Source organism: Mus caroli, unplaced genomic scaffold, assembly GCF_978045245.1.
Source record: "Mus caroli unplaced genomic scaffold, Mus_caroli_1 scaffold_6, whole genome shotgun sequence".
In the NCBI taxonomy this organism is placed as follows: Eukaryota; Metazoa; Chordata; class Mammalia; order Rodentia; family Muridae; genus Mus; species Mus caroli.
In genome coordinates, this window is record NW_028227261.1 from 70,414,309 (window position 1) to 70,434,744 (window position 20,436).

Genomic DNA, 20,436 nt, shown 5'->3' on the forward strand with positions numbered 1-20,436 from the left:
AAACAGGCTGAGAAAGAAATTAGGGAAACAACACCCTTCTCAATAGTCACAAATAATATAAAATATCTTGGCGTGACTCTAACTAAGGAAGTGAAAGATCTATATGATAAGAACTTCAAGTCTCTGAAGAAAGAAATTAAAGAAGATCTCAGAAGATGGAAAGATCTCCCATGCTCATGGATTGGCAGGATCAACATTGTAAAAATGGCTATCTTGCCAAAAGCAATCTACAGATTCAATGCAATCCCCATCAAAATTCCAAATCAATTCTTCAACGAATTAGAAAGAGCAATCTGCAAATTCATCTGGAATAACAAAGTACCTAGGATAGCAAAAACTCTTCTCAAGGATAAAAGAACCTCTGGTGGAATCACCATGCCGGACCTAAAGCTTTACTACAGAGCAATTGTGATAAAATTTGCATGGTACTGGTATAGTGACAGACAAATAGACCAATGGAATAGAATTGAAGACCCAGAAATGAACCCACACACCTATGGTCACTTGATCTTCGACAAGGGAGCTAAAGACATCCAGTGGAAGAAAGACAGCGTTTTCAACAAATAGTGCTGGCACAACTGGTGATTATCATGTAGAAGAATGTGAATTAATCCATTCCTATCTCTTTGTACTAAGGTCAAATCTAAGTGGATCAAGGAACTCGACATAAAACCAGAGACACTGAAACTTATAGAGGACAAAGTGGGGAAAAGCCTCGAAGATATGGGCACAGGGGAAAAATTCCTGAATAGAACAGCAATGGCTTGTGCTGTAAGATTGAGGATTGACAAATGGGACCTCATGAAACTGCAAAGCTTCTGCAAGGCAAAAGACACCAGACACCGTCAATAAGACAAAAAGGCCACCAACAGATTGGGAAAGGATCTTTACCTATCCTAAATCAGATAGGGGACTAATATCCAATATATGTAAAGAACTCAAGAAGGTGGACTCCAGAAAATCAAATAACCCCATTAAAAATGGGGCTCAGAGCTAAACAAGAATTCTCACCTGAGGAATACTGAATGGCTGAGAAGCACCTGAAAAAAATGCTCAGCATCCTTAATCATCAGGGAAATGCAAATCAAAACAACCCTGAGATTCCACCTCACACCAGTCAGAATGGCTAAGATCAAAAATTCAGGTGACAGCAGATGCTGGTGAGGATGTGAAGAAAGAGGAACACTCCTCCATTGTTGGTGGGATTGCAAGCTTGTACAACCACTCTGGAAATCAGTCTGGCGGTTCCTCAGAAACATAGTACTACCGGAGGATCCCGCAATACCTCTCCTGGGCATATATCCAGAAGATGTCCCAACCGGTAAGAAGGACACATGCTCCACTATGTTCATAGCAGCCTCATTTATAATAGCCAGAAGCTGGAAAGAAACCCAGATGCTCCTCAACAGAGGAATTGATACAGAAAATGTGGTACATTTACACAATGGAGTACTACTCAGCTATTAAAAAGAATGAATTTATGAAATTCCTAGGCAAATGGTTGGACCTGGAAGGCATCATTCTGAGTGAGGTAACACAATCACAAAAGAACTCAAATGATATGTACTCACTGATAAGTGGATATTAGCCCAGAAACTTAGTATACTGGAGATATAAGAGACAATTTGTAAAACACATGAAACTGAAGAAGAACGAAGACCAACGTGTGGACACTTTGCCCCTTCTTAGAATTGGAAACAATCACCCATGGAAGGAGTTACAGAGACAAAGTTTGGAGCTGAGACAAAAGGATGGACCATCTAGAGACTGCCATATCCAGGGATCCATCCCATAATTAGCCTCCAAATGATGACACCATTGCATACACTAGCAAGCGTTTGCTGAAAGGACCCTGATATAGCTGTCTCTTGTGAGACTAGGCCGAGGCCTAGCAAACACAGAAGTGGATGCTCACAGTCAGCTATTGGATGGATCACAGGGCCCCCAATGGAGGAGCTAGAGAAAGTGTCCAAGAAACTAAAGAGATCTGCAACCCTCTAGGTGCAACAACATTATGAACTAACCAGTACCCCAGAGCTCTTGACTCTAGCTGCATATGTATCAAAAGATGGCCTAGGTGGCCATCACTGGAAAGAGAGGCCCATTGAACAAGCAAACTTTATATGCCCCAGTACAGGGGAACACCAGGGCCAAAAAGTGGGAATGGGTGGGTAGGGAAGTTGGGGGGGGGAGGGTATGGGGGACTTTTGGGATGTAATGTAATTGAGGAAAATATATAATAAAAAATATTTAAAAAAAGAAAATAATAATAAAAAAAAGAAAAGAAAGTTTTAAAATAAAGAAGAAAAAAATCTTTTGGCCAGTTTCTTAGCTTTTTCATTAAAGACATGGCCCAACAAATAAAAATAATAATAAATTGGATATCTTCAAGATATATTTTATATGTAATAAGCTAATTAATAAATAGTTCTGATAGTACAGTAGCTGGAAAGCTAAGGGAAAGTCTAAGAGAAAAAGTTTGCAAGCATCTAGGCAGGGTGATGGACTAGGGTAGCATTTTTAATAATGAACTCTCCAGCTGGAAAGCAAGCAAAAGCAAAAATTACAATCAAATTAGGAAGGGGACAAACATGCCAATCTGAAGAAAAGAGATCCAGAAGGAGGAAGGATGCGCCATCTCTTCTGCACCATTAGCCATTAGTACAACCACAGTTGAGATAGCACACATAGCCAGCCACGTGGCCCAAGGACAGCAGTAGCACCAAATGGTGGCCAAGCATATATAAAAACAGTTCAGCTATCCCCAAGAGAGGACGAGAGTGAGGCACTGTGTATGATAGGGACACACTGTGGACTGCTAATGAGCAATAGAAAGTGCCAATTCTCGGGGAATTACGCTGAGTGAAAGGCTAATGTACTGTATGGTCCTTCCAATATAACTTTTGAAATGGCATCATTTTAGAGCAGAGGACAGTTGTTCAGGGATGTGGATTAGAAGGAAAAAGAACAACTGACTATAAAAGGGTAAAACAGGGCTTGCTATGATGATAGAACCGTGACTCTTTATCTATTATAATGTGGTGGCAGACACTTGATCTCTCTCCTGTGATCAAATTATACTGAGACAGCACACACAAACACAAATGAATTCAATTAAGTCTGAATGAAACTGATAGATGACATCAGCATCAACATCAGTATTTTTGGTTTGACATTATACAACTTATGCATCTGATTGTTTTATTTCTAGAACAAGATCTCACTGCATAGCCTGTCTGACCTGTAAATCATTACATAGACCACACTAGCTTGGAACTCAGAGATCTACTTGCCTCTGCCTCCTGAGGGCTGGTGTAAAGACGTGTGCCATCATGCCCAGTGTATATTCTATGCTTTTACAAAACTTTAAAACTAGATAAAATGAGCATGGACTGTCTTTTCAGTACAGCACATAAGATATCGATACCTGATAGAGTAGGTCTCAACCTTTCTAATGCTGTGGCCCTTTAATACCGTTCTTCATTTTGTGGTGACTCCCAACTATAAAATTATTTTTGTAGCTACTTCATAACTGTAATTTTGCTACTATTATGACACATAATGTAATTTTTTGAAGATAGAGGCTTCCCAAAGGGGTCCTGACCTGTAGTGAGAATTTTAATTTCTTTGAAAACACAGAAATGTTACATGAATATGTTTTTGTTTTAATCCCAGGCATGGGATATTGGGTTGGTTCAGATTGCCCACAGCAGCTGACTATTTGCCTTGTGCTCTGGCAGGGGCATGGTTTTGCCAGCTGCAGGAGGTTTACATTTGGAATTTTGGGGACTCTTGAGAGGGTATAAAAGTGTCAGAGCCCCAAGAGGCTGAGGAGAGGCTGTTCCTGTTTGCTTTCTTTCAGTTTGTCAAGTGGGCATGCGTAAAGAGATGAGAAGAAATTGGATAGCCTAGGGACGATGACTGGACTTGCCCCAAGGAACCAGATGACCTAATCAGCAGGAAGTAGTTAAAGACATTGATGTCCCCTTTCTCATCTCATCTTTCTCTCTTACCAAGTGTTGGGGGAGGGGTTGGAAGGGATGGGGCATTAAAGAGAGGTAGATATAAGAACCCAACAAAGTAACCAAAGTATGAGTACAGCATCCCACAGGTTGAGAGCTGCTGGCCTAATTAGAGTCTATCAGTATATATTACCTTTAGTTGTACATTACAAAGAATTCAAAAACAAATCTACACATCTTTGAGAAATCAGTATATCACGAAGAGGGTATTTCATAGCATTGAGGAAGGGAATGGTGAAGTGATAGTAATTTTACTATTAAGTTGGTACACAGAGAGAGAAAGAGGGGGGGGAAGAGGGAGAGGGAGAGGAGAGGAGAGAGGGAGGGAGAGAGGGAGAGAGGGAGAGAGGGAGAGAGGGAGGGAGAGAGGGAGAGAGGGAGGGAGAGAGAGAGAGAGGGAAAGAGAAGCCAACATGTTCATAGGCATCATAGTTAGACTACTGGTTGTGAGGTACCTCTAGCATTGCAATAGCACCATTCATACCTTGGCAGTAACCAATAATTCTCCAATTGGGCATAGAACCTACTCAACAGGTAAGAAATCATAGCTGGTACTGGGGCTAAACAATCATAATTTCTAGGTGCTTTACAAATATATTCATCCTTATGCCCACGGAAAAGAACTCTCACCCCTCATCAAAGAAGCTTGTCTTTGCAAAAGAAGAGGTCCATTACAGAAGACCACACCTTGTCAGAATGCAGAGAACAGCTTATCCTGGAGTGCTCAGTCCAGTGGCTACATCTACAATACACTCAGGGCTCAAGGAACATTATGAAAGAGAGGGCAGAAAGACTCCAAGGGCAAAAAAAAGTTGCTGTGAGATTGTGTCTCCTAGAAATGACAGGGAAGCTTCAGCCATGACACCGCAATATTATGGCTGCCTGAACAAGGACAATCCCAGTAGATATGGTGACATGGAAGTGGGAAATCTCACAGAGCCCACCCCTAGTCAAAAACCTACAGGCTTTAGCTAAGGAAGGCTGAGAACTGATGAAAAATTCTCCAGAGATGAGCCTCCCAATTGGGCATATGCAATACCTAGAGGTCAGCCCTGAAATCATATACACACAAGTAACAAACACTAAACATACTCAGAAAGTTGTATTGACATACTTACGTATTTACACACATATGTAACAATAACATAAGAAAAGAAGGCATTTGGCAGAGTTGGGGAGGGGAGAATGTGGAAGGGATTGGAGGGAGGAAAGGGATGGGGGATGATGTAATTGTATTTTGATGAAAAATAAACAAAATAAAAACTTCTTCAAACAGAACATGTAAGGAACAAAACCACAGAAACAGTAGATCTATAGGAGGCTTAAAAGAAAGATTCAAGAATGAAAATGAAAAAAAATGATTTTTAAGAAACTTAATGTAATTAATTTCTAAATCCATTTCTGAGCATTAAAGGAAATATAATGGACTTACAGTTTGCTAACTCCATTAGCTGCTAATTTTCTATTTTGCAGTAACTGGTAAACAATGAACTTGCTGTGTAAACAAGTGAAACGAATCCTGCTCCAAAGACACAAGAGCATATCTGGCTATTCTTGGTACATCTGACAATACCTTGCTTGTGACAGACAGCCCTCTTCTGGACAATTCCTTGAGGGTGCACAGTCAGTGGTTCACTTAAAGACATGGTTCTCAGTCTTTACAATGCTTCGACCTTTAATACAGTTCCTTATCTTATGATGACCCCCAAGCATAAAATTATTTTTGTGGCTACTTCTTAACTATTATTTTGCTACAGTTTGAATTGTATTGTAAATATCTGTGTTTTCTGTTGGTCTTAGGTGATCCCTATAAAACGGTTATTTGATTCCCAAAGGGGCTGTGACCCCAAGGGCAAGAACCACTAAGAGCATCTTTGTGTGGGAGCCTAACCTGTCCTCAGAAACTAGAGATCTGTTCCATAGATCTCTTACTGGATTTTCCAGAGAGCCTCTAGACATTTTTCTGTGGCTGTCCAAAGCATTAGGGCATAGGCTTGATAGAGGGGGTAGGAAGTGGGGAGTAGACCCTGGATCTGAATCCCTTGTAGAGAGAGCACTTTAGCCCTCTATGTTTATAACTGAGAACACAGGTGTTAGGGTGTGGGTTCTTAACTTCCACTGAGTGTGAGACATGGTCTCCTGTGTTTACCACTGTGTAAACCAAACTAGCTGACTTGAGAGTCTCTTGTCTCCACCTCCTCATGGAAGCAAGGCTGAGATGGAAGGGGTTGGCTTTACATGACTACTGGAGATCCAGACTCAGGTCCTTACACTTCCCAGGCCCCCCTCCTGAGCCCCCTCCTGAGGACATCTTGCTCCAGGCAGTCTTACTCAACCAGTAAACAAGACGGAAGTGTCTTCCCAGCTGAAAGCATGCTCTCTGTGAAATCCGAGGCGGCAACCCAAGGGTGATCTTCTCACTGTGAATGAAATATGAGTGTTTACCCTACCTTTTGAAGGGATGCTTTAAAGGGCCTCAAAAGAGACTTCTAAGGTTGCAGAGGGGGACAGAGTAGTTCTAGAATTCATTGCACTGGTGAATCCTTACAGGCATTGACTAATGTCCCCTGGCATGTGCTTGGCATGTGTCTGATGCTGGCTTCCTGCACTTCTTGTTCATGATGATGTCCTGCAAAATCATAGCAGGAACATTACCTGACCTGGGCTGGGGGAGGGGCAGTTGTGACTGAGCCTATGTCTGTTTTAACTGTCTGGGCACTTGTATACTGCTTTGAACCCTCCCCCTTACAATCACCCATGGGACAACTTTAGTGGCTTTCGTCTCTGTGAGGAGGTTGTTTTCACTTTCTATCATACAGTGGTGCTGAAGTATGAGGTGCCTACCATTCTGTGGTTCCCCAGTTTCCAGCTCTGTCCTGATAAACTACTACAAATAAATATCCATTCTAAGACAAATCCTCACGCACCCGGCAAAGCCAGCTTCAAGGTGGAGCTTCAGGCTTCTGACTCAGGAAGTTTCTCAAGCCCAGACACCTCTGACATAGACAGCTCCCAACAGACTGTAAGACTGCCTCAGCCAAAGATTAGCAAGGGATTCAAGTCCTCAGTCCAACAGCCCTGGAAGCCCTGAATTCTGCTGACAAGTATGAAGTGGGCATGTGAGTGCAGCCTTGAGGTGCCCATAGCCTCCCTGAGTCTCTGTCACAGGGTCCAGCTGCCCTCTGCTCAGATTTCAGTGCTGCTGAGTAAGGCCCATAAGGGTTAAGATGGTTTGTTATAGCAGGAGATAACTGGCACTTGCTTTTAAGAAGCTGTGTTGCTTCGGCCTCTCCCAGAAGCTGTGTAGCTTCTGCAATCCTCTTGCTCACCCTCTGCAGTCCGAGAGCTGATCTGCGCAGACTGGTCTCAGAGGGACCCAGGACACAAGATCTCCTCTGTAATTCTTAATTTCTAATAATTCCTCAGGAATGGGTGTGGCCTTACAGATGTCACCCCTATCCCTGATGGAATATTGACTGGGCCCATCTTGCCCAGGTTTTGTGTCATTGCTGTGTTTTCCTTTCTGCAGGGATTCATTGTTCTGGATGGCAGTCTTGGATATTAGCCCAGAAGCTTCGAATACCCAAGATATAATTTGCAAAACACAAGAAAATCAAGAAGAAGGAAGACCAAAATGCGGATACTTCATTCATCCTTAGAATAGGGAACAAAATAACCATGGAAGGAGTTACAGAGACAAAGTTTGGAGCTAAGACAAAAGGATGGACCATCCAGAGACTACCTCACCTGGGGATCCATCCCATAATCAACCACCAAACCCAGACACTATTGCATATGCCAGCAAGGTTTTGCTGAAAGGACCCTGATATAGCTGTCTTTTGGGAGGCTATGCCAGTGCCTGGCAAATACAGAAGTGGATGCTCACAGTCATCTATAGGATGGAACACAGGGCCCCCAATGGAGAAGCTAGAGAAAGTACCCAAGGAGCTGAAGGGGTCTGCAACCCTATAGGTAGAACAATATGAACTAACCAGTACTGCCAGAGCTCCTGTCTCTACCTGCATATGTAGCAGAAGATGGCCTAGTCAGCCATCGGCCATCATTGGGAAGAGAGGCCCCTTGGTCTTGCAAACTTTATATGCCCCAGTGCAGGGGAATGCCAGGGCGAAGAAGTGGGAGTGGGTGAGTAGGGGAGCAGGGTGGGGGGAGGGTATAGGGAACTTTCGGGATAGCATTTGAAATGTAAATAAAGAAAATATCTAATAGAAAAATAAAATAAAAATAATTACAGAGGGAGGAGTTGACATTTTTATCAGTGGAAATTAGCCGCTGATTCATACTTAAACAAACAATTCTAACTAAATGCCCTTCCCCACCCAAAGTCACTAAGGTAGGAAGGGAACTAATTGGGAAGAGGAAGGAGTTCAAAAGGAGAGGGAAGGAGACAAGGCAGGGTAGTGGGAATGAATATAATAGCAATACATTTTAAATATGCATTTGCCAACTTTCTTAGTTTAAAAAAAAATTTATGCTTTTCAAAAGTCCCCCACACAAACATCCATTGTAATTACATGCAGTAGCCAAAACCTTTTTGGGAATTTGTGTAAAGTAGAATCAAATGGATGCATCCATGTATACAGAGAGAAAACTTTTTTTTTACCCCCCAAAGGAATTAGTTCATGGCATTACAGAAGTTAGTATTTCAAAGGATGCAGGCTGACCCAGCAGGGTGGAGATCTGGGAAGAGCCAAGGTTGCATTTCAGGGCCCCAGATCACTGGCTGGCTGGTGTGTTCCTTCCTCTCGTAGCTCAAGGAGATCACTTTCTCTCCCATTCATCTAACTGCATGAGGCCCACCCCACATTCTGGAAAGCTATATGCTTTATTTCAAAAGGACCCTCAACCAAACCCTCCTCTCTGAAACATCTAAAATGTGTGACATTTTATCTGGGTAATGTGGCCCGTTTGCAGCCATCAGGTACCCACACAATTACATTTGCAGCCAAATACAAAGACAATACTCATGGTAATTCCAGCCCTGATTTCTGTAACTGGTCACCACATGGCCATAGCTGTTATTCACAATGACTTCTCATTCAGCTCTGCTTTTATCCTAGCAAGTATCTTAGTATCACAGTTCTTTACCTGGTGGGAAAGCGAGAACCCTCAATCCCTGAAGGATCCATTAGCAACACTTATTGAGTTGGATTCTAGTTTTTCTTGGAACTTAATCTCAGGACATAGTGTTACTTAAAGATGCCCTAAAATACATTGTTCATCCTATGTTAGCTCTCTTTTTATTTCAATGATACATTGTTTTAAAAAAGGAACTTAACACTTCATATTGGCTCACTTTGAGTGTGTGTTCTATCATGGTAGGGAAAGCATGCTGACAGTTAACATGCAACCTGGGTTGCTCCACTCACATAAACAGGAAGAAAGCAGGAGGCAGGAAGTGGATCATGCCTATAAAGTATCAAAGCTCCTGTTCAGGTGACCCACTTCTTCCAGAAAGGTTCTCCTCTTAAAAGTTCTGCAATCTTCCAAAAGAGAACCCCCAGGTGCACATCCTCCGACCACGCATTCATCAACTAAGACTCCAGGAGGACATTTAATACTCAAACTACAATTGTGGAATAGTCGTCCAATTTCCTCTTGCTAGTTAGCATCAACCACCATAACTAATAACATCCCATCCTTTGCTTCTTGATTTGGAGTCATGTGTAGTGGATGAATAACAGATGTAGCAGTTCATTGAATCATTGCCATGTTTCTTGGTGGCATAACTCTTCCCTTTGAAGCCATGATATATAAGCCTGCACTGTATAAGGTTAAGGTAATAGAAAACACCTTGTTAATGGGTTGCTAGGGATAATAAGGAGCAGTGTCCTCGCTACATAGGTTGTGCTAACTGCCTGGTACTATAACTGAGCCTTCAAAGCCTATTCTATCAAACCAGCTGGTCTGAGGTAGTTGGGTGCATGAGTCCCATGAGTCCACTCCCATGCTTCATTGACTATGAGGTAAATTCTTTAATCATAAGCAGTGCTCTGTGGAATGCTAGGAACGTAAACAAGGCATTCTTCAAGTATAAAGATCAGCAGAAACAGTATGTACAGAGAATAGACAGATATGGGCAGAAAATTATGTAGTCTAGTTAGAACAAACTACAGTCATTTCCATGTCAGAATTGGTTCTTTGTGATCGACCTAATTCCAGGGGGTTGACTAATCACCTGGATAACGGTGTAATAGCAGGGGTTCAATGTCTGTTTTTGTTGGCCTAGACAGAATCAATGCAGGCCCTACTCCATCATATGAGACCACTTGTTGATGAAAAGCAGGCAAGAGACAGGCTGATGGTCATCCACAAAAATGGTTCATCTTATTGTAAATCTTTTCTCGTGAGACGACCATTTGATGAGCAGCACATAGAACACAAATCTCTTCACGGTATTTGCCCATTCATGGTCCTTTTATATATCTCTTCTGCAATTTTTTTTGTCATCAGTTTCCAATTATATCTCTCCCTATTTTCTTTATTATTAATACTGAGTGTACAGTTGTACTTGTATGTTAAAGGGGTAAATGGATAGACCATTGAGTACATAATCTAAATACAAATTCAGATGCCATACAACAACTCTGAAAGGTCTATGTAAAACTTGTGAAATCTACTATGTAGAGTGGGTATGTGGGTGTGTATGGGACCAGAGGCCAGGTTCAGAACCTTGGATGGTGTTTTTTTCTCATTATTCAGGTTTTTTATTAGATATTTTCTTCATTTACATTTCAAGTGCTATCCTGAAAGTCCCCTATACCCTCCCCCTGCCCTGCTCCCCTACCCACCCACTCCAGCTTCCTGGCACTGGCATTCCCCTGTACTGGGGCATATAATCTTCACAAGACCAAGGGCCTCTCCTCCCAATGATTCTTGAGGGCTTTACTCCATTGTTTTTTGAGTCACCATCTCTCACTGTGGCCCGGGACATATCAGTTGGGATAGATATGTAGTCTGGCCTATGAGCCCCATCCTGTCTCGACCTCCCAAGTTCAGGACTCCCAACAGGGCACAATGTTCAGAATATTTTTTAAATATGAGGACCACACTCGAGTCTTTGTGATTTTATGGTGTGTTACCAACTTCCCTAGTTTCTTTTCCATTGCTGAGACTAAAGCACCCTGACAAAAAGCAACTTACTTGACAAAGGTTTGTTTAACTCACAATTCTAGGTGATAGTCCATCATAGCAGGGAAGTCAATGCAGCTGGAATGTAAAACAGCTAGCCACATCATAACCATCAAGAGAAAGCAGAGAATGAATACATGTATGCTGCTTGCTTGCTTATGCTCAACTTAGTTGTGCCACTCTTACATAGTTAAGAACCCCCTTCCTAGGGAATGGTGCCACCTACAGTGGGATATGTCTTCCCACATCAATTAACCTAAGGAAATCACCCAGACTTGTTCAACCCAATGTAGACAGGTCTTCACAGGGATTATCTTCGTAGGTGATTCTAGATTATCCAGTGGACTATTAAATCTAGCTATTACACCAACCCAGCTAGCTTCCCGGTCCCCGTTCATGGTTATTTTTATAATATTGTTTAGAGTCAGTTTCTGGGTTTTGACAATATACTATGTAAGATATCATCATGTGAAGAGACTAGTAAAAGCTACTCCAGAATTATGTGAACTACATTTGTGGGTTTGTTTGTTTGTTTGTTTGGTTTGGTTTATTTTTTGTCTTTTTGTCTTTTTTGAGACAGTCATTCTATATAACCTGGAACTTCTATATAGCCTGGAACTTATTATGTAGATCTAGTTAGCCTTGAATTCAGACCTCCTGCCTCTGACTCCAGAGTTCTAGGACTAAAGGCACCATTCCCAGTCTTCATAAATTCTTATGAATACTAAACTACTTCAAAATAAAACCATAAGAAGAAAAATGCCTTAGCTTTAATTTTCTGGTGTGGGTTTGCTTCCATGTGTAAAGAATCCCAATGGGTAATTAAGGAGGAAGTGGGCAACCAGCTAAAATAAAAGATATTTACAGGGAACATGGAGTGGGTTGTCAAAGAACCATGTTCCTAACCAGAGAACATCCCAGAAGGATGCTTCCCTGTTGCTTTAGGCTGAGTAGTCATGGCTTGATATCGGGTAAGGAAGGGATGGGTCCACCTATGTCTCTGTGAAGAATACCTCAACCAGGTCCATCCACATGAAGGGTATATTTCTTCAGGCCAACAGTGGGGTGGGGCATAAAATAATTGAGCCTTCTAACTTCCCTTCTATGGATTACTAGAAGGGGAACCCACACACCAGAAGCTGCAAGAGCAGAGTCCTACTTTCTGTCCTGACCCCAAAGACCTGAGGGAAGAAGCAGGACTATTCTCAGTGGCAATGACTTAGAAAGAGGAAAACCAGTATGGCACGGAAGGGGCCAGCATTGAGCTTTTGTGAACTGAGAACTGAAAATAAAAGAAACAGAGGACTGATCTGTGGAAAGGAAATCTAGAAACAAAAACCAACGCAATGAGTACTTCTTCATTTATACATCAGAAGGTTGGCCAATGTTGTTTTATGTTATTTTAATTTTCATAAAATCTATATTTATGCTAAATGTGTTTACACTATACCCCTTCCATTACCCCCATTTGTTCCCGTAGACCATCTTACTTTTTTTCATGTCATATGCACACATAAAATTTTATCTTCGTAAGATCTATATAGACATCAGAACCATAAATAAGGGAAAAAATGGCATCAGTGTGTTTGAGTATATTTGGCCTAATTTTTTGATAGAAATATCACAAGTTGCATCCTACAGATGAGTTAACTTTATTCTTTATTATGACTAATAAAATTCCTACATGTTATATATATATTACACACATAAGCATATATCACATATATAAAATATTACATATGTGTGTGTGTGTACATCTGTACATATTATCAGGTTCTCTTTCAGCATTTCACTCTTGCCAGAGACCTAGGTTTTAGCTTTCAGGAACAGGGTTGCACTAGCCAATGATGTCCAAAGAGTTGTGTAAATTGACCCAGCTATACCACTTCTGGGTATTTATCTGACTTGTCTCCAAGTCAACATACCACGGAGATACAGGTACATCAATGTTTATTGCAAGAAGGTTTAAAAAATCATGTATTTGATGAAAAATTTCATTGCACAAGAAATCATTTTTATTATATTAAACCACTCCTAACTTTTGTGTTACTACCACAGGCCGTTATGTGCACAGGGATGTAGAATTGAAAACAGCAACTATTCTGCTGGTGGATTTCATGGCTCTTCTGAACACAGACATTAAGGCCAGTAAAGGGCTCTCTCCCAGGGGTTCCTGCTATCCCTTCTGTTTGGTTTTATAGTTACTTGAGGGCACTGAGAAAGGATTTCTCGGTGTAGTTATAAATTTCTCACAGAAATTTTCATTTTGGGACCTCCAAACCCAAGGATCACTTGTGCTATTGGACAGAATCCTACATAATTTTGAGGCGTAATTAATGTAAACAGAACTTTCAATAGGAGCATAGGGGGCCAGTGCTGATGACAGAATTTCTCTCCCTCCCTGATCCTACATTCTAAACACGTATAATCATGATCATTCTTGTCTATGGTAAACAGCTTCCATTCAAGGACACACACAGGACTGTTCCATTGTTGAGTTTTTAAGCCTTGTGAATTCTTTATTTTTAGATGAGTCCTTTATCAGCTATGTGGTTGACAGATATGATTTGGACATGGAGAGAATATAATGGTAGCTTGTTATTCCCTGAGCAAACATTTTACATTTTGATGACATTGGCCAGTTTTTCCATCCTGCAGCATGTTTTTGGTATATTTCTTGTAGTTCCTCGCCTAACATTAGGTCCTAGAAGACTTTCTCTCATATTGTCATCTATATTTAATGTTTAAATAAATGGCTTACCCTGTGACAATAAACACTAACTGGGTAGAGAGTAGCTCAGTGGGTGTACTGCTTGCAGTCTAAGTGTGAGGACCTGAATTCAAGTTTCATCTACTCATATAAATCCCAGGCTGAGCTGTGATCTCAGAGGGGACAGGCAAACTCTGGGTGCTTGCTGGCCAGCCAATCTAGCTGAAATGTCAAGTGCCTGGATCAATGGGAGACAGTTTTCAAAAATTAAGAAGTGACTAAGGAGGTCACACACACACACACACACACACACACACACACACAAATGTGTATCTTCGAGAATTCATCTGTATTTCATCAAATTCACTCTTCAATTCTTTCCAGATACCCCTTCCCTATCAATTCAATTTTGATTTTTAAAAATTAAGTCCATCCAGTTCAAACTGTTCTGTCATCTTTGAGCTTGCTTGGATGTGTGGCCTTCCCCTGGAGCACGTTGCTTTGCCAGGCTACACTCCTAGGGAGCAATGGATGCCCCATCACCCAGCAGCGATCACCCAGCAGCGATCACTTGTCAATACTTCTTTATTCCTCCTACATCTGCATACTAATGTGTGGAGTTAAGGTCTAATTTTATTATTTTTCTTAATGTAAGGATGTCCAACTGCTTTCTACCATCTATCAAAGTAGCTGGTTTGCCTCTAGAGGATTGTTTGAGTCTTTGCCTATGATCATTCGGCATGTTTTTGGCTATGTTAATCCTCTGACCTGGCCTCTATTCCTCTGCTGGTACTGCACACTTACTCATGTTGCTAAATGATGAAATTTGAAATGTGAAGTGATCTCTCTCACTCTCTCTCTCTCTTTTACATTTTTATATTTTTGTTATATTTACTATGTCTCGCCAGATAAATCATACACTATTACTTTAAACCTATCAATTTGGAGACCTTTTGTCCTATTTGACTAAATTGACTATCCCCATTCGCATTCTTAGTGTGTCTCACTTATTTAAACCTTTGATTTGTTACATATGTGTTTTATAGCTCTGATAAGTCCTGAAGATGTTTGTCAAATTCATACCTAAGTATGCCCATTGTGGGGAAATAAGTTACAATCATAATTTTGGTTTCTACGTTATTTGTCACTAATGTATAGACATACAACTGAGAGTTGTTCTGTTGCTCTTGTTGGCAGTTTGATTTAACATTGTTTGCTACTTGCTTTAGTACAGACCTCCTTCCTTTCCGATCTGTGTGCATTTCTTTCCCTTCCATTGCCTTGGCTGCCTTGTTGTGCAGGCTGGTTAGCTTCCACATTAGGTTTAGAAAGATGATTACGGGGGCTGAATGAAGTCCTTGCTACCTCCTGATGTTAGAAGGAATGGCTGCTCCCACTGTTTCACTCAACATTGGTAGTAGGTACTTTTGAAGCTGTTCTTATTAAAGTGAGGAGCTTCTCTGTTTTCTGATGTCCTTTGTCACTTTTATGGCTTTTTAAACATTTATCTTGTGTTGAATGTGTGTACAGGTACCACAGAACCTGTATCATTAGAAGACAAGTTTGTGGGAATTGGTTCTCTCCTTTCTGTGTGGCTTCTGGGGATCATGGGTTTGTAGGCTAGGTGGTCAGTGCCCTTACAAACCGTGTCACGTTGCTGGTCCTTGTGTTGACTTTTGCCAAGTGCTTTTCCTACTTCAAGTCTTTTTATTCCATGTTATTTACTTCCTAGTTTGTTAATGAAGTGACTCAACCTTCTGTACATCTTCTGATCAAAGCCCCACATGAATAAGAAGTTATGAATGATATTTTAGTGAGTTGTATTAGTTTTATATTTTTGCACTAATTACTATAAAGTTCACAGCTTAATACAAGAAACACTACTCTCCCCAAGTTCTGGAAAGTCACACTCAAATTCACTGGGCTAATCAGTTTGTATCAGCGTTCTTCTGAGGGAAGCATATTTTCTTGCTTTTTCTAGTCTCCAAAGATCACTTAAGTTCCTTTGCTTACGATCAGTCCCTTTCCTCCATATTTAAAACAAGTAGTGCAGCTTATTCCAAATTCCCTGTCCTTTTGCTTGTAACTGGAAGTGTGCAGCCTCTTTCTGACACTCTCTCTTCTTTTCTTTGACCCTCTTTCCTCTCTCCGCACCTTCACTGACTTTTTTCTTCCCTTCTCTCTCTCCCGCTATCTGACTCTGTCTTTTATAAGAATCCATGTAGATAGTCTAAGTATCCTTCCCACTCATGACTCTTAATCACTTAAGTCCCTCTGGCCACATAAGAAATTCAGGAGTTACAGGAGTTAATGGGTAACCTTTGTAAAGTGTCATGTTCTTTGTTGTATCCTGTTCCTCCTTCTTTTGGGGTAGGCTTATTTTTATTTTTATTGCAGAATCCTCTGATAGGCTGTTATACATCAAATAGTATAATCTTTCTAACATGTCCTCCTGTGAGTGGTGACATGTCGTGTTTACTCTGGTTATCTATGTGTTCCATGTTCTTTTAGCATAGGTATAGTGTGCCATTATACAAGAAACATGTGACCCTGCTATCCAGTGCAGGACAAAATAAGACACAGTTCTGTCTTAAGAGGGTGATCCTAATGGCTCTGGCAGGTTGGATGTGTGTTAATATTTTTAAACTTCTAGTAATTCATTATTTGTAACTTGATAGAATTTTTTCCCTTTTATTGGATATTTTCTTTATTTACATTTCAAATATTATTCCCTTTCCAGGTCTCCCCTCCAGAAAACCTCTTATCCCATCCTCTGTCTTCTGCCTCTATGAGGGTGCTCCCCCACCCACCTGCTCCTGCCTTCCCACCCTGTCGTTCCCCTACACTGGGGAATAGAACTCCCTCAGGCCCAAGGGCCACTCCTCCCACTGATGTCCAACAAGGTCATCCTCTGCTACATATGTGGCTGGAGCCATGGATCCCTCCATGTGTACTCTTTGGTTGGTGGTTCAGTCCCCAGGAGCTCCGGGGGGTCTGGAATGTTGACACTGTTGCTCCCTTCATGGGGCTGCAACCCCCCCTCAGCTCCTTCAGTCCCTTCTCCATCTCCTCCATCAGGAAACCTCCCCCTACTCAGTCCAATGGTTGGTTGTGAGCATCTACCTCTGTATTTGTCAGGCTCTGGCAGAGCCTCTCAGAAGACATCCATATCGGGTTCTTGTCAACAAGCACTTCCCAGCATCCGAAATAGTGTCCAGGTTTGGTGACTGTATATGGGATGGATCCCCAGGGGCTGGGGGTGGCGGCAGTCTCTGCATGACCTTTTCCTTCATTCTCTGCTCTACACTTTATCTTCATATTTCCTCCTGTGAGTATTTTGTTCCCCTTTCTAAGAAGCAGTGAAGCATCCACACTTTGGTCTTCCTTCTTCTTGAGCTTCATATGGTCTTGACAGGATTGCATTCAATTTAGACTATGCCATTGTGGCTGTAGCAAGCTGAGCAGCAGTCTTGAGCAAGGAAAATACCACATACAGCCTCTACTGGTCACTCAGGTTCACTACCACAGTGTTATTAGCTATACTAAGTGCTGTGCAAAGGAATGAGCATCACCGAATCGCAATAAATCTTTATTGATAAAACATTAAAATTGAATTTCATATGATTTTACATGCCACAAAGTATTGTTTTTAAACAGTTTAATAAAATAGAAAAAAAATTTCAGCCTGTGAACTATATAAAAGTAGATGGCAGGCAAGATTTGGCTATGGGTCTTAATTTGCCATCACCTACTTTAATCTCATGGGGTCTGTATTCTAAAGGAGTAAATGAGGGTCAACCATAAAGCAAAGAGTGAGCAGATTAAAAGCAGATGATTTCATGTTACTAGTAGGATTTTCAGAGAATATGCCACGATGGAACTGGTGAAGTGAACCTGGATGATGAGAAGACAGGTACGCATACAGTTACACACAGAGTATTCTACAAAGACAGAACCGACAGTAAGCATAGAAGAGCAAGTTCAGTGACTCAGAGGCTCCAAGAATGTGTGGCAAGAACTCAGTGAGGACACGGAAGGAGAAGAATGGTTAACAACGACACATAGTGTTCCCACCGCAGTGAGAAGGCATTGTTAATTAGATGGCATGGTATGAGCTCTGCTTGGTCTAGCCCGACATTATACATTGGGGTTCTGGCCCTGCTGATTTATATAACTGCACAAGCAGACAAAGGAGAGAAATGTTTTTATTTTTTTCCAGACAATTCTAGAAAAACAGAGTATCTCCCGTATAATCCAGTATGTCAATGAGAACAGGTACAATGGAGGCATACAGTATGCTTCACTCAGTGCCCCTCCTTGATATTAGCATAATTCACTTCATATTTTCTCACCACACAAAGATGTTGTTCACTGGATCACATTTACAACAGTTTTGTATAAAAGTCTAGTTTTTATATAAATTTATATTTAGTCCTTTATTTATAACTTTTTATTTTATACTCAGACCAATCTGTGCAGTTTGTGACAAACTTGTTTTGTTTTCTTCTTATGTACTGGGAGGAAAACCATTTTTAAGTTTGCATTGATTGGGACAACATCCAACATTCAAATGCTAGCCTTCCCTTTTATGTGGCTATGCACTTAGTCAACTTCATTTGTTCAGCAATCAGTTTCAGCAACTTTTTATTTGGCTGAAGCTGCCCATTGCTAGCTGGAGCAGATACTGTATCTGGACTGTTTACAACCACAGCACATGAAGTTCTTGTATTTGAAAATAGCTCTACTTTAATTTTATTTAGTGTCTTTCATCACTGTGAAATATCCTTCAGTTAGTTTCTTATTTTCCTTTATTTTCTCCAGTACTGCTTCTAGTAAATATGATGCAAACGGAAGCTGAAAGAGAACAACAAAATTATTAAAATTGTATTTTCTTCAGTTTTAAAACACATATAAGGGCTGGTAAGACATCTCAGAAGGTAAAGGCACATGCTACAAAGCCTGATTCCATTCCTGGAATCCACACCATGGAAGGAGAGAACGGATGACTGAAGTTGTCATCTGACTTATATAGACACACATGCACACATACCATATAATGTATATGGTTACACAAATATAATAAAGTAATACAAAATTAGAAAAAAATGGTTTGATAAAAAACACCCACTAAATATCACTAATCCATTAGCATTTAGCTATCTGTAACTTTGAAGTCATAATGGGACCCTACTGGATCTCTTTTCAACAGACGTTTCTGGTTAGTGTGGGCAATTTTGGCTTTTCTAATAAAAATGATAAAAGGGCAGAAGTAAAATGAAAAAAGATAAACGCCTTATTGAACAATTCATGGTTTACTGACCATGTTAATGATGTAATCTGCAATACAAGCAGCTAAGCCATTCATCTTCAATCAGCTGATCAATAGCAGGTTACAGTCATCTCCAGGGCACACAGCCCCACAGTAGTGATACTATATGTTCATCACTCATAAAAGAATGAGAGAGAACTATCAATACACTTGTCTGTATGAGAGCCCAATATCTCAAGAGTTTCAGGATAAAATTTCAGAGAGAAAAAATGGTGAAAGTATACCCATTGATTAAGTTGTTAAAGTTTGTTTGGTATATCAAAGTGTAATACACATGTTTCAAAAACTGCTGAGTTTATGAAATGTGAGAACAGTTTTAAATTTCATAATTGATATAACTTTGCTGGTAGTTTTCTTGTTCCCATTGCTTCCTTGGCTCACTGCTAGAATGTGGACATATCCCATATAGATATGGCTTGTAAATAAGAGAGCCTAGATGGTTGCCTCAAATACCTCCTGCACTTTGACCTATTTCTTGTTATTTTCTTCCTGCTATCTCATCTTACATGTAAGGTCTGACATAATTAGGAAATCCATTAAGTATTTCTTGGGTTTGTCCAGGAACACACTTTTGTTTGACCAGGAATACACCACTTTTGCTCTCTAAATTTGTTAGAATGCTTATAGTACAACTACTCCTTCTCCAGAGGGAAGTAGAGTCAGGTTTTCTGTTGTGCAGGACAGGACCCGATGGTGTCCATAGTCCAAACCAAGCAAAGACAGAGCTTGTCTTCTGTATGGCTCAGCCAAGGGATTATGATCAAGTTGACCAAAATGGTTCATTGCTGAATTTGAACTGGTGGGAAGGGCAAATATTCACTAAGATCTTTCAAGAGCTTCTACTTTCTACCTTTTCCTAAAGACAGTCTGGCTGTATGCACACTTCCCCAACTCAAGAACTCTGCACTTCTGTCTCACCTGAAAGTTACCAGAGAAGGGCCAAAACAGGACATTTATTTAGTTATAAGGTATAAGTGAGTATTAGATATATATGTTGACTTGAAATAGTCTTTCTATGTAGGACAGCCATCATCGTATATACATATGCACAGCATATACACACAATATATACATTTCAGTTTCAGAAATGTAGGAAAACAATATTAGATGTAAGAATAAAAAATGTATTTCTTCTTTCCTTGAAGATAATAACAACAAATTCTTTATTAGACAAATAGTATGTCTAGGATGCAGAAAGGAGTTAGACTTGGTAAAACTGCTAGTTT

The 20,436-nt window shown here is 40.7% G+C and overlaps 1 protein-coding gene across 3 annotated transcripts in view; it reads right to left on the bottom strand.

Annotated features, from left to right (window-relative positions):
* Window positions 1-17,534: 17,534 nt before the first annotated feature.
* Cntln (centlein) overlaps window positions 17,535-20,436 on the bottom strand; it is a 243,179-nt gene continuing 240,277 nt past the window's right edge. For all 3 annotated transcript variants that reach the window (XM_085839197.1, XM_085839196.1, XM_085839198.1), the window contains one exon: window positions 17,535-18,735. In XM_085839197.1, the coding sequence (XP_085695323.1) occupies window positions 18,634-18,735 (102 nt within the window). In that variant the 3' untranslated portion in view covers window positions 17,535-18,633. The remainder of the gene's footprint in view (window positions 18,736-20,436) is intronic.